The sequence below is a fragment of the Poecile atricapillus genome, chromosome 7, assembly GCF_030490865.1.
Source record: "Poecile atricapillus isolate bPoeAtr1 chromosome 7, bPoeAtr1.hap1, whole genome shotgun sequence".
NCBI lineage: Eukaryota > Metazoa > Chordata > Aves > Passeriformes > Paridae > Poecile > Poecile atricapillus.
Genome location: NC_081255.1, coordinates 13339922 through 13354517, shown reverse-complemented (window position 1 = coordinate 13354517; position 14596 = coordinate 13339922). Strand labels below are relative to the sequence as shown.

Here is a 14596-nt window from a genome sequence, read left to right as displayed (position 1 = left end):
TGTATATATCCATACATATAAATACAGGCATATGTTTTGCATATATATCTGAAGAGGCATGGCACAGGACTGGATAGAAGCAGAGGAGGAGGATGGAGAAGGCCAGAGTCCATCCAAGATTTCTACCCATGCAAGTAAAACTAAGGAAAGGCCAGTCTCTCTTCAGGAACATATTACAAGCACAGCATCTAAGAAGTGCAAAGAGATTTTGCACAAGGTTTTGTGACACAAGTATTCTTCATTTTCAGGCACTTGTTAAAAAGCTGTGTATATTTACTCCAATTAGCAGAGGGACATGCCTTTATATTCCTCCACCTCAGATCCTGTACAAGTCTGCAACACCCTTTCAGAGCACTAGGTACTACAGCTTTTCCTCAGAATCAACCACTTTTTTCCTCTTGCCTAGATCAGTTTGCTGCCTCTGACACTGATGAGTCCATGCAATAGAACAGGGAAAGAAATCCTGCAAGAATCCTCCTGAAAGAAATCAAGCCCCTTCTTCTCTCTAATGTGTTCTAGTTACTCGACAGCCTCTCCTGCTTTTCTCCTCTATTTTTTGGTCTAGTTCTTGCTGTATATCTCTCCTGTTGGATGTCTTCCATTTTCAAATTCCTGTGGACAGTAAAACAACCCATGGCTTTTCTTAATAACAGTACCCTTATCAAAATGTTCAGTGTCTAGTGAATAGAGAGATTTCATCCACTGATGCCCAAACAGGCATCTTTCATTCTGCTATGGCTACTCACTGAAAATTCACAATTGATTTAGTCTTCAAGCACACATATTTTGTAAATTGTGTAAAAAATATTCTCTTTCTCTTGTCCAGCATATTAGATACATTTTGGTAATTTCAATTTTAAAGGTATTGAACCGGTTTCTCTTTGGAACAAGCATCGCTCAAATAACAGCAGTTTCATCTGCCTCATTTCTAGCACTGAGTAGAATGCTCCACCATCTACTGTATTACACATTCTTGAGGATTTTCTCCAGCAGCTACTTATGACAACTGCAAGCTTGGTTTACCCTGGGGATATATATGTATGTGGCCAATTGCTTCAGGTCACATTCCTCCCAAATGGAAGTCAGCTTGACAGCTGTTAATTTGCACTTGGCCACTGCACGTGTTGTTCTGCTCTAATTATTGGTCACTGTATGGAACAGGTGACAAATGCCCACATGAGAACCCTGTAAATTATTAGATGTACTGTCATTAGGAAAACAAACAGGAAAGGTCATTAAATATTGGTTTTCTCTCCAGCCCCAAACAGAAATAGATTTTAGCTGGTTTTGACATTTGTTGGAAAGGGATGGAAAGAGGTGAAAATACCTTACTGCTTATGAAACTAACTTCCCATTCCTTTTCTTAGTTTCAGGAAAAGAGGGGAATTTAAGGAAAATACAATTGTTTTAAGAACAGATGCAGAATCTGGTTTATCTAATGATTTTGTCACAAGGCTTGATTAGGTTTCTGTCCCAAGTAAATGTGCCTACCAAAATATTTTGTCTGACCTTCAGCTACTACATCTATGTTCAATTAAAGCAGGAAAGAAATTTCCTTTCTGAACAAGACAGTACTTGCTGAACAAGGATGGCAAGACACCATTATAGTGAGGATTCCTTCTGCTGAAGTGTGGTATTATAGATGATACTTAAATGAAGTCTGTTTTCTCAGGCTCCCAGGGCCTAACTCAAACCTTAGTTTGGGTCAGGTTCTAGACATAAGCAGAGGGCTTGTTTTGTTCCTGGGAATAGTAACTCTTGAATTTTTAAAAAATTACAAGATTATAGACCTGTCTGTAGTAAAAATTGTGAATCATTTAGTTGTTCTCAGTGGAGCTGCATTTGTGAAAATGAGAAAAGATTCAGTATCTTAGAGTCTTGGTGACATTTCTGCTTTTAGACCTGTGTGAGGTGAAGATCTTGCTACTTGCTCTTTGCAGTGATGTCTTGTGATGTCATGCTTTCATGGTAGAACAATACTACAGGCAAAACACAGAATTTGAGCCATGCTATAGGACTTGCTTTTCTAAAACTTGAGCTCAACCTCACCCCACCTCTAAATAATATCCCACTTTGTTTTATTTTTGCTTTTTAAAATTAGGTGTAAGTGCAACCTTCATGCTACTGGCTGTAAAGAAGAAAACAAAAGACTACTTTGTGAATGTGAGCATAACACAACGGGCCCAGACTGTGGAAAATGCAAGAAGAATTATCAGGGCCGACCATGGAGCCCTGGTTCTTACCTGCCTATACCTAAGGGCACTGCTAATATCTGTAAGTAGTTTTGTATAATGAGGGTATTTCATTACAATTCTGCCCCATATCATGACTCTGAAGGAAGATTAATGTTTGCAAAGGTTTGTCATTTATTTCTGATTCAGTGTGTATAATTGGACAAGGTGTCAATTTGTAAGTGCTAATTGTAAGTCTACATCATCTGTGCTCCCACGTGGTTGTAAATAACTTCCAGGAGAACCACAGGTTTGTAAGCATAAACACATCCCTGGACACTGCACAGAAAGGGCCAAGGAATGAAAAAATTAGGACTCTTCACAAAAAAAAACACACACAGATGAGAGCAAACAGTGGGGATACCTGCAGTACTGCTCCAGCCAGGGTGCCCTCAGCTCCTCATTCATATATCCCTATTGTCTTGAGATTGGCGACACTCTCAGCTCAGCGCGTGAGATCCTTGCTCATTTTTGTCCATTTAAAAAAGAGAAAAAAAACCCAAAAAACTTCAGGCCAAATTTTTCATATTGCTAACTAAAGATCTAAAGGTTGTGAAACATTTCCCTGATGTTGACCTGCAGTCCAGATTCAGATGCACTCTTGTACATCAAGTGTTGGAGAGAAAGTGCGGGCAAAACCTGAGGATTCACATCGGCTCGTTTCCAGCTAACAGCCTCTCCACAACACGTGTATTATTCCAGCACCCTTCCATATTATCCAAAGAAAGAAGCTACTGACAGCTCTATTTCCTGGTCCTGGACAGGACTGGGTAAAATAAAACATGGTAAAAGAGAGGGCACAAACACAAGGATGACCATCTCCCTTTCATGCATATATGAAATATGCAGTGATTCAAAATCCTCCTGAACTGAGTAACAGACTTAAATTCCTTTGAAGAAAGGACTGAAAATGAGGATAAACCTTTTGACAGAAGTTACTAGCTTCTTTTAAGAAAAGAGTCCACAGATTAAAAGCAAAACATTCATTTTATAATATTAGATATAACAATTTATTGAAAAAGTTGAGAGAAACAGAGCTATGTAGGCAGCTGAATGAAAAGTTTAAAACCAGGAGCAGTGTGCAATGCTCAGAATGTTATCTAAGACTTCAAAGCAGCAGCTGTGAAGAATCAAAACTCAGAAATTAAGATCATAGGAAGCAGGACCTTATCAAGTAAAATGTGAGAGTAATAGACCAAGTAACAAACCATGAAGTGTGGGGGCATGAAATTATGATAAAATTCTTACTGAGTAGAAAAAAATGAACTTCCAAAAAGCAAGGAAAAACATTTTGTAAGAGTATTCACTTTTTTTCGCCTGTTATAAAAAGTGAGTGTGGCTCACAGAATTAATACTTTAAAGCTATGTTTGGGAAATGTGGTGAGATTTACCAGGTTGATTTTAGCTAAATTCAGCTTGCTGTGTCATTTACCTCATTCCCAGTCAGCTGAGCACACACCAGACGGAACAGTGGAATTAGCACCTACTGAAAGAGTGTCTGAAGCTTGTTAAATCAACTTTATGTTAAAACAACATCAGTGAATTTCAGAAAATATACAGTTTCATCAAAAACGTGTTGTAAATAATAGGTAGTCATTTCTGGGGATGATGATGATGATAGCCTCATGAAAACATGACCTTGTTTGAGCTGACAAATACTCCACTTGCCCTCAAATCCTGACATCAGTAGTGATTGGCAGCAGGAATCTATGGCAAACAGGAAGAAGCATGAAGGATTTCTTCTTCACCTTCTCAGTTACCATGAAATAAACTGGCTTTCTGAGCTGGACTGCAGGGGTTGCTTCCTGCTGAACAGAGACAGACACCCAATAACATAAGCTTGACCTCAGTGATACCTTATGGCAATACATTTCAAATTTTAGTCAATGAGTGAAAAATATTTTATTTTACTTGCCTTAAATGTTTTTCTATGGTTAAGCTAGTATCACCTTAGATACTGAAGGAACAAAGAATAATGCACCTCTGTTTATATCTGTTACACCATTTCTCGTTGCATAGACTTGACCTTATCCACTCCTCCACTTTTTTTTTTTAAATGACAAATCCTGATCTCTTTCATCTTATCATAAAACCATGACACATCTCTGGTCATCTGTGATTTCTTGTTCTCTTCTGGTTCTATGTTGTCATTTTTTTATTTGGTGAGGCTAAAACTACACGATATTCTAGACATCACAACAACATGGCTCTTTTATGATAACATAAAAATGCGCCTCTTTTATATTTTGTAACTCTCTGGATCAGTCCTTGAATCCTTTTTTAAGACTGTACCACTGTTAAAACATTTCTCTTGGCCTCAAGGCTGACGTAGATAACAGGTTATATGCTACAATAGTTAGTTCAGAAACTTTATTTAAAATACTTCTTGGGGCAATATTTCCTCATGGCAATTCTTGTTCAATACCATTAACTTCCCATGCTAAAAGACTTTGAGAAAATTCCTCAGCATGTGAGAATCTCTCTTTCTTTGTTGTGAACATCAGTGAAAACAATTAATTTAGTATTCAATATTAAATTAATTATCAATTATTCATAGTTTTAATAATACCTCAATTGACTATCTTCCCAGTTATCTCTCTGGGCCTCCTGCTTCTACTATGACTGTTTTAATGAAAAAGAATTACTAACTTTTGTGTCCATAGAAAGTTGATTCTCAAAACACTGTGGTTTATATTTAAATTGGCAGATTTTATGCTTTTTTTTCCCCATATCTTTCTCCATTGAGAAGACTTACACTTTTGAAGGGTATCTTTCCAAAATCATCTACATCCTGTTGTTTTCAATTTGGCATTGGGATTTGGGTTTTTATTTTTTTTCTTGCTTATAAGAGAGTTAATTTTTATAAGTTAAAAAAAAGAGATGAGTTATATATGATTATTCTGAGCCTCTCATACACTTGTCTTCAGCCGCTTCCATGCTGTTTGCATGCATATCTTTTTAGATGTTCTTTTCACTTTTATTTTATCTAACTTCCTCATTTTCATTTCCTCGCTCTCTCAAAGTTAAATATTACTTCAGTGGATTTTTTTTTAATCTTTTTCCTTCTCATCAAGCATGTTGAGTTTCAGTCTAGAAGTGGTTCTCTGATAACTGCTTCTTGAATTGTGTCCTATGCACTGCTTCAGAATTAAATCAGCTTCTCTTTTTGTGGGTTGTCTGATTCCTTGCTACAAGCAGCAATCATTTATGGTATGTAAATCTTCATTTCTTTTGTCAGTTCCTGATTTAAGGCTGCATGTGTTGGAGCATATGAAGTTGTGCATTATTGTGTAAACTCTGCACAGCCAGTATCACTTACCTTCTTACCTTTATGTCACCATCTCCATCATGTGGTCAGCAATGCAGCCCTGGTTTTATGGTCTCCCTAGTCAGGTATGGATTCTGAAATAGTTCCTGGAATATGTTGATGGAGATAACTTCCCTTTATATATTATTTCAGTTCTTTGTGGGCACTTTCTATAATCCAGTAATACAGTGTCCCTTTGATACTTCTCCTTCCTCCAATTTTCAAAGACCATCTTTTTCATCTAAGACCAAATTATTTTAAAATTTAAATATATTTGAAATTTACATGAATATGGTCAAATAAGATACAGTTATAAATAGTTGTATGAATGAAACACTCTGAATTTTTTTTCTTCTTTTCACAAAATAAAAAGAGAGTCTTGAAATTCTCTGAATTTGTGAAATTTGTTCAGATTCAATAAGAAGTTTAATGTCTATTTCCAAATCTTTCCCAGCTCGAACTTCTGTTATTTCCATTGCTCTGTTTCTGCCATTTTTTGTGGCCAATAAGGCTTCATCATACCTTTTCAGCTCGTGAAACAGAAGACCATTCCAGATTATTCTGTGGTCATAGCGGAAATCTTGATACAAAGCTGCTTTCTTTATCCATTTATTTCTTTATCATTTTAAGTCATCCACAGTTTTTCAGGAGAATGCAAAACATTTTTCCATGCTTTACCTGTGAAAGACAGCAAGTACTCTGTTGTTTACTGGCACTAACAATATTTCTCCATTTGTCTCCACACAGCATTTATTTTATATTTCCACTCTATCTTATTGACTATTTCATGATTACATTCATTCCCTTGTGCTGTCACATTCTGTAGATAGTTTTTGCTACAATATGTTTTGACACACAAAGTAAACTTATTGAATTTCTCTCTACTTGGTATTACAGGATAGCTTTTCTCCTCAGCAGCTGTATGTGTCTGACAGCACTAGCCCTTTTCTTCCTCCCATTGTTTAGATCATCTTTGGCACTTATGTTCCTTGCTCCATCAGACAGAGCTGTCTCGGATTGCACTGAGCTGCCATGGATCAAAGCCTGCTCACTTTGTGTCAGTCCCTTTTACCACCAATAATCTGTATCAAAAGTGCCCAACACTCAGCAAAACACCCCTCCCAGCTGTTACATGATTTTCCTAGTTCATAGTTCAACATGAAACAAAGGTTTGACCAGGACATGGGAATCATTGGTGGTTCTTTTCAGTCAAGAGTCAGGCAGACAGTCTCAGTTTACTGAATTTCTCCTGCAGTGGGTCCCCCTCCCATGGTACAGCCTCTTTCTCAGCAGCACAGCCTCAAACCTCCCTGAAAGGGAAAAGACTTACAAGGCCTCCATGCAGCACAGCTGCCACAGAAACTGTTTCTGGAAAAACCTATGGCACCTCCAGAAGTGCACTGGTATTACCCTCACTGATGTTCAGTTTTTCCCATAAATATTTGCTGACACAAAGCCGTCTTGAAGGACCAGCATAAATGAAGTTGTCCAAGTTGTGCTTTCTAATCAGGAATCCAAGTAACAAGGATCCCTCTAATTGAAAGGATCACACACCCTGCTTTCCAGTCAAAGCAGACTCAAACTAGACTGTCTCATTTTCTAATTCTCCCAGGTAAATGGAAGTTTTCCAGTGCCTTCTTCATGATTCAGTTTGAAGGAATGGGACACTTAGGTTGAAGTTATGAAATAGTGCTCCTTGATGCTGTTGACAATAAATTTCAAAGAGTAAAAGGAAGATATTGATCAATAAGTTACAAAACAGCAAAGATTGGTATTGTTCCTACTTTATATTACATATTAATCTTAGCCCATGAAGCTTACAGAAGGTATAAAGCCACAGGAACATGTCACTGAAAAGGCTGGGAAACCTAGTGTGAGGGCAAAACTGCAGTGTATCAAGAGCATTCAGGTAAACAGGAGTGTCAGGAAAAAGTGCAAAAATCTGCAACTGATAAACTCATTTTACTTCTAAATCTAGTGAAATAGCCAGCAAAACATTGCAGGCATATACCTAAAAACAATGCACTATAAATAATATGCTGTATTTTTTAAAATAGGGCTTGAAAAATTATCCTTCAGCACTCTACCCTCTTGCATGACCCTGCTGAGCTGGTTGTTTGTCCTGGCTATGGTGACATCTCTTGCTGGGAAACGAATTGTTTCCACACATCACTGGTTTCAAACAACTCTACTTTTGCCATATACAGTGAAGAGGTGAAATGAAAGAGACTTCTGGTCCTTAAGCAACAGCAGCATGGGAAGGCAGAGTGTCTGTTTTAAGACATTTATAGCACCAAAAATGGTCTGAGTTTCAGACATTTCGAAGTTTCTAATATTCTATCAATAAGTGACAATTATTTGAAAAAAAAAAAAATCCTTTGATCTCACTGGGTGTTTCCTAGACAGAGTTTTCAATACTAGTTTGGACTTGGTAAAACATGACACAAAAAATTCCAAATTTTAAAAGATATTACCCAATAAAACAATAACTATTTCCTCTGTCCCATTTATTTCTGGCGATATTGCTTAGGAAAGCAGAAGTGAGGGATAAAAAACTTCATCAAAGCAGTTCCTTTTCTATGAATTCAATCTTTACAGAGAAACAACCGCAAAATTAACAGTAGCAGGAGTTCTGGAGCTCTTGCAATGAAACATGAAATTTCCAAAGAATTTTCTTTCACTGTGTGTAATCCTTTGTCTGAATAGAAGTTTAACAATACATGAAAAGTTTACTCTTATGATCATAATGATCACTCCCTTTGAGGGATTACAAGACACCAGTATCATCAAGCTTCTCAGGGCTTTAAATTGCCAGAGAATTCAGAAGTTCTGAAACTGATGCTGAGCATCTGATATTGCAATCATGCCTCAATAGAAGAGCTGCAAAGGGAAGAAAGACTCACTGCAGGGAGTGCTGTCATGCTGCAGGGCAGATATTCTAGCAAAAGATCGGATGAGGCATTACCATCCTGCTCTGACTCTTCTATGAAATGCTCTGTATTTTGTTCCTGCTATGAGTCCTGCCAGAAGCACATGTGGGAATTGACAATGGAGGTGCTAAGAGGGTCTGCAGGGTATGACCTGCCCTGAGACTGGAAGCAGCAGTGTGGTCCTTCTTACCAAAAGCTTGATCCATTTACTTTGTGTTAAGGATTTCACACTGACACAAACTAGAGACAAAATCAAAAACTTGCTTTCTTCACTAGCATCTGATTTGGTTTTTTCTTCGTCTCAATAGTCAGCTCCATGGTAGCTAAGAGCTAAAACAACCCATTTCTGGAAGCAGGGGAAATGAGAAAATTACAGGGCAGATGCAGAAGATCGTATGAAAGGAAAACACCAGATTTTTTTCCTCTCAAGTAATGCATATATATTTAGATGCACTTACAGTGAACATGTAATATACCAAACCACCGCCCTCAAGTCAAGTCAAAAATAATAAATAGTATTAGTGACTTTCTCCTGCAATGTTTGCCATTTCAGGGGCAGTACCAGCCTCTGAACTTTTTTTGCGTGCTTTTCTTGATATCCCCTCACTATAAATCTATTACCATTAATAACCATCCCAGTGATTCCAACTGGAAGATAATTTAAGCTGAACATTGTTTTGGTTTAACAATTGAATAGATGTAAATTCAATCCCTTTTTGTACCTTGCTCAATAGAACTGTCCATCAAAGGAGGTAATGGACCTGATCCTTCATCTCTCTAACCTGTTCCCATCACTCCACTGCTGCAGAGTACTCACAGATTTCAGTACAAGGCTGACTGGAAGCGATCCATGCCATGCAGCAGCCCAGGTTGAAGCTGAGGGCCAGCAGTGGTGGCACAGGCAGAGCCGTGCGCTCAGGCCCTCGCCTGCCTGCACACTGACAGAGAGAGAGCAGAATCACACCTCCTGTGCCTCCTTACCTAAGGACCTGCACCATTTATGGCTCAGCTGAATTCAAGAGCTAGCCTCAATATGTAACTCCAGATCTCACACAAACACTCCTTCTAAGAATAATTTCCCCATCATATGTGCAGTTTTCACAGAGTGTTAATAGATCCTGCTTCGTGGCCCTACATAAGCAGCTCCTTTCCAGACAAACTCAGAAGTGTCATTCTCACTCTCTTTAGTAACAAGGGCATAAGTAATGCACCATCAAGGCCAGTCACCTCACACAGGAATACCTGGTAGTACAAAAGCCAGTCTGGTTACAGAAGACCACACCAACAAAGAAACTCTGTACAGAAATAGAAAAACAGCTTTTGAAACAGAACCTGAAGATATCTTTGCAAGGTTAATACAGAGCCCTCAGGCTAGCAGGCATCTTGTGTTCATTATTCTCTGCCCAGGAAGCATTTATCACTGTGAATTCATTGAAAATTTTGAAGTACAATAATATGAGGCGAGCAGACTTGCAGGAAAACCTCTTCCTTTGCTACAATCTGTTCAGGAGAGAAAGGAAAGGATATTTGTATGTGTGTGTAGGAGACAGAGAGGTTTGAGGCGGAGGAGTATACCCAGAAGAAATACAAATACCATTTCACAGTGAAAGTGTGAGTGCGAGAACACAGTTTTTGTCTTTTATCTAATATTTGTGTAGGTTCCATGAGTGAAAAGGAAAACTAATCCTAAAGGAAAACTAATCCTGCTAATTTAAACCAGCTACAATGACTTGCAAAAATTAAAACAAGCTGCTATTGAAAGTTCAGGCAAAACTATTTGAAAATTTATTTTCTTTTTGACATTTAAAATAAGATAGATGTTCTCTTTAATTATCCTAACTAAAAAAAGCACTTTTTGTTGCTATTAGAACTGTGACCACATTGTTCTATTATGATGATATTTGCACTTGACTTTTGATACCTCATGGTGCTAAGATTTTGGAAAATACTCGTTAATCTCAGCAGAGGCAGAAATAATTAAATTTGCAAACAGCATCTGAGTGTGGGGCTGGGTGAGCAGCAGGTGCTGTCTATGGTGCTCTGCCAGGCCACAGCTGCCATAGGATGTGAAACCCAAGAGCTGCAATTCTGACATGTGCCCCAGGACTGAGTGATGAAATATTAAAAAGCTGGGTTTGGTCCCCATTCTGCAATTTCTGTTACTTCAGCATTGTCTTAGCCATGCCACACGGTAGGATGGTTCCCAGCTTGACTCTTAAGCAACCTCTGAATATCATTTATTCTCAAAACATTGCTTCACTGAATTGCAGTGAGGTCCATGCCATCTCTAAGGGAGAACTTCAAGATAGATGTTGAAAGAAGTGTAGCAGATGTTTAATGGAGAAACAGACAGATTTTTGCAACAAAATTCATGCCACAAAAGTCAACAAAACTTTAAAAAGGCAAACTGTATTTAAGGAAGAGGATGCAAATATCTGGGATTTCAATACTGATCTGCAGTTTCTGACTAACCCAGGTGATAAGCCACAGTACCATTAACAATGGCATTTAATCTTAAGAACATGGCACTTCAGGAAAGATTTCATATCCATGGTTTTCTGCTACACACAAAGCCTAGGTTTCAGGACACACCTGACAAGAAGCTAGTTCTTGGGATTGCATTATACAACGTGATATCCCACACTGCTTATCCAGTAAAGGAGTTTTACTCCTTAACAGCCCCACCTCTTATGGTAAATCTCACCTGCCTCTAGAATGGGTTCCTTGCATTAATTCAGTTTAGGAATTGAAATTAACGCAGCAAAAAAGAAATCAATGAGAGGTTTAATCAATATCGCCAACCTACTGCATTAGATTGTTTCACTTAATTACATTTCTTTTACATAGCTTAATTTAGATAACTGTCAGGTAAAAAAGGGAAAAATAGCTATATACAGTTAATGCAGCAGAAGGTACCAACTGATTTAAGCAGCTGACCAAAGCAGTTAGCAGTGCAGCCATCCCTTGGTAAAATTACTCTCCTAGATCTGCATAATATGTGCATGACTGATATTTTTATCTAGAGCATTAAACATAATGGCTGGTTAGTTGAAATACAGAACTGTTCTGAACAAATCCATGAAGTTCAGAGAGCTGGTATAGATCCCATCTGTCAATGCATTTTAGTGGTCCCTGCAGCCCCATACTGAAAATTCTAAAAGACTCTGCATTTATAAGGGACTGGGCATGTAATAGCAGATGCTTGAGTTTAACTATATATTGATAAAATATTCTGAAAATGTTTTCAGGATCTTAGATGTAATAGTTCAGCCAGCTACAGCAAGCAGCTAACTACACTTCTTTGTGTTTTCTTTCTCTGCAGGTATACCCAGTATTTCCAGTATTGGTAGTAAGTAATAAAACCAGTATTGTTTTGCATTGTCATTCAGCTTCATAGATCTGATTTCCCAACATCCCTTTCTGGTGTAGATAATGTTTCTCTGACAGCATGCCCTGTGGTGCAGGGGCTGTGTATCCGCCTTCCTCTCTGGCATTAACAAGTAACTGTGATTACGTGGTCAGAGACAATGTCACTCCTTACATCTGCATTCAGCCCTGGATTTTCTGATCGATCCTTATCAGCAGACGAGCATTGAGTCCTGTAAAACTGAGTGCGACATGAAGAATTAAGACACTGTTGCAGAGTAAATATTTGTTGAGCATTTTGAAGAAAAGTGCTTGCTAATAACAGAAGTATAGGACCAATAATTTTCATATATGTATACGTGTGTGTAAATTCAAAGAACAAATGGAAAAGTTTATAAATGTAATAGCTTTCATTTCTATGAAGCAGATTAGCAAATGCAGCGTATCTGCTGGAATCTGCATTAACTCTAGAGGGCTTTGAACTCGGCTTTACTCCACAAAATAAATAGAATTGTGTTCCTTCACAGAAAAATGCTTTCCTGTATGCAATTAAAGGACCAAAATACTACTCTTAAACTATAACAAAACTATAACACCATTATGTAAAGAACTACTATATCAATGAAATAGATGATTACTTAAAACTTGTGAAGGGACCAAGCGCACAGCTGTGAGCCTCGGCTGAGTTCCGCAGCTGAGGAGTGCACACAGTCGTGGCACATTACTTAAATAAAGCAGGGAGGGAGGAATGGGATCCTTCTGTGGCTCAAGGAAAGAATATTCCCCACAGCCTCAGCTCTGCAGCTACTTTGGGCACAACTTGCATAATACAAGGACAATCACAGTTATAAAATATCACAGTTGTTAAATGCAATTCGCCATACTTGATATCCAAGTGAAAAGTTTTTAATAATTTGGGTAAAACTGTCTCACATCTTATAATGCAGGGTCAGGACTATCAATTTATAATCAACTCAGTTTACTTAAGCTCATGAATAGCCCTGATTTGTTAAGCTCTAGACAGCCAAGTTCAATGCCATCAAAACTATCTCCCTTGCAAGTGTGAGCAGTGTTAACAGCTGAATGCCATAGCATCTGTTTTCTGCTTTAAATAGAAAAACAGCATCAATGACAATAATGTGCAAATGAAAGCCTTCAATCTTAATAATGTCATTTTGCTGCTCTAGTGTCTCCTCTGGTATTTGTACGTCTTCAGATTCATAGTGATGTGCTATTTTCAAAAGCTGTGTTTATATATGTTTCATTACAAAAAAAAAAAATAACTAAATGAAAGAGAATAAGTTTATGTCACCATTCTCAGAAATATTCCTGCCATTAATAACATTAATAACAGAAATGGGATGAATGGGAAATAGGTCTTTGAAGTTTGATTGTGCTGTAGTTTCTTAGTACTGTGTTGCATGGTCTATATGGTTGTGTTTTCACTTCACACTCCATACAGCCTTCGTCACCACATCTATCACTTCTGAGCATCAGCAGATGTTGGCCTTTGAAAACTTAATAGGGAAACTCAAATACCTTTTGAACAATGGTGAGCTGAAAGGATGCATTGTTGACCTCTTTATATTTTACACAGTGATTAGTACAGTCTATTTATTATGAACAGAGAAAATTCTGTGTACCGTTCTATAGGAAATACAAGAGTTTCTGCAAATCTATATGTTATCTTTAGTCTGTTGCAAATGTCTTGGGATATGGGGTAAAATTGAACATATATCTTTGCTTACCTGAAAAGGGTGAAGTATGAGCATGTCTTCATGAGCACACATAAATACTGATACTCTGCTTGTTTTTTCCATGTGTTTTTTCTTAAATAGCTCGGGGGAAATAACTCTACTTGCTTAATGTTCTGAATATCTTTCTTATAACATAGGAATAGCAGAATTTTTGTTAAACAAGGATAGAAACCATAAATTAATCCTGTTCTCAAAGAGAATTTAGCAGAAGTCAAATTAACGCACAAAACCAAACAAGATTAATTAGTTGTGGCTGCTTTAATGAATTCTGCATGATTTTTGTTTTGTCTATGCTAACACAGTATTTGTTTTCATATCAGCAGAGATTTTTTTTCCCATCTGGGGACAGGAAGTTACTTTCAGGAGATACAGTTTGGGTTTCATTTTGCCTGGCAGCAAACACCTATAGGGGGCTATTGGCTTTTGTGTGCTCCCAGCTTTTTCTAGTTTGTAAAGAAGATGGGGTTGGGGCAGGAGGGTTAGAAACACTTCCAGCATGCAAAGAAGAAGATTGCCACCTCAAACAATGTTCATTTAACACTTTTTTAAGACTGCAATGAAAGCCATCAAAGAAAAATAAAATATATTCACCTGTGTGCACATGTATGTAATATTCTCTATTTTCCTTTTTTACCTCAAAGGATTTTGTATTAAAGCAGCTCATCACTAAAATTTGAACACAAAGAGTGGTCATTAGTAAACATCCTTTCTGATCATCTAGAAGAAAACAAAGCTAACAACAAAAAAAATAAAGAAATAAAGAAATAAACCAACCCCCAGAGCTTTCCCATTAAGGTCATTTGTACCTGCTGTTGTGTATCAGTTGAATAACAGGTTCTCTGATAATTTTCAGCATTCTTGATTACAGTGCTGTCCCTTTCAGCATTTTTCAGCCATGTCTGAAAAAATACTGGTGAAAGTGTTAGCAATTAATGAGTCCCAAAACCATTTCATGATTTTAAGCAATGCTTACATATGGTATGTAAATATTCTGAAAACTACATT

The 14596-nt window shown here is 37.6% G+C and overlaps 1 protein-coding gene across 6 annotated transcripts in view; it reads left to right on the top strand.

The window, feature by feature from the left end:
• Positions 1 to 14596, top strand: part of NTNG1 (netrin G1) — a 156485-nt gene that overhangs the window by 95166 nt on the left and 46723 nt on the right. For all 6 annotated transcript variants that reach the window (XR_009278021.1, XR_009278022.1, XM_058843174.1 and 3 more), the window contains exons 4-5: positions 2102 to 2274; positions 11791 to 11817. Coding sequence is in view for 4 of the 6 variants with exons in the window: in XM_058843174.1 (XP_058699157.1) it covers positions 2102 to 2274; positions 11791 to 11817 (200 nt within the window). In the remaining 2 variants the exon portion in view is untranslated. The remainder of the gene's footprint in view (positions 1 to 2101; positions 2275 to 11790; positions 11818 to 14596) is intronic.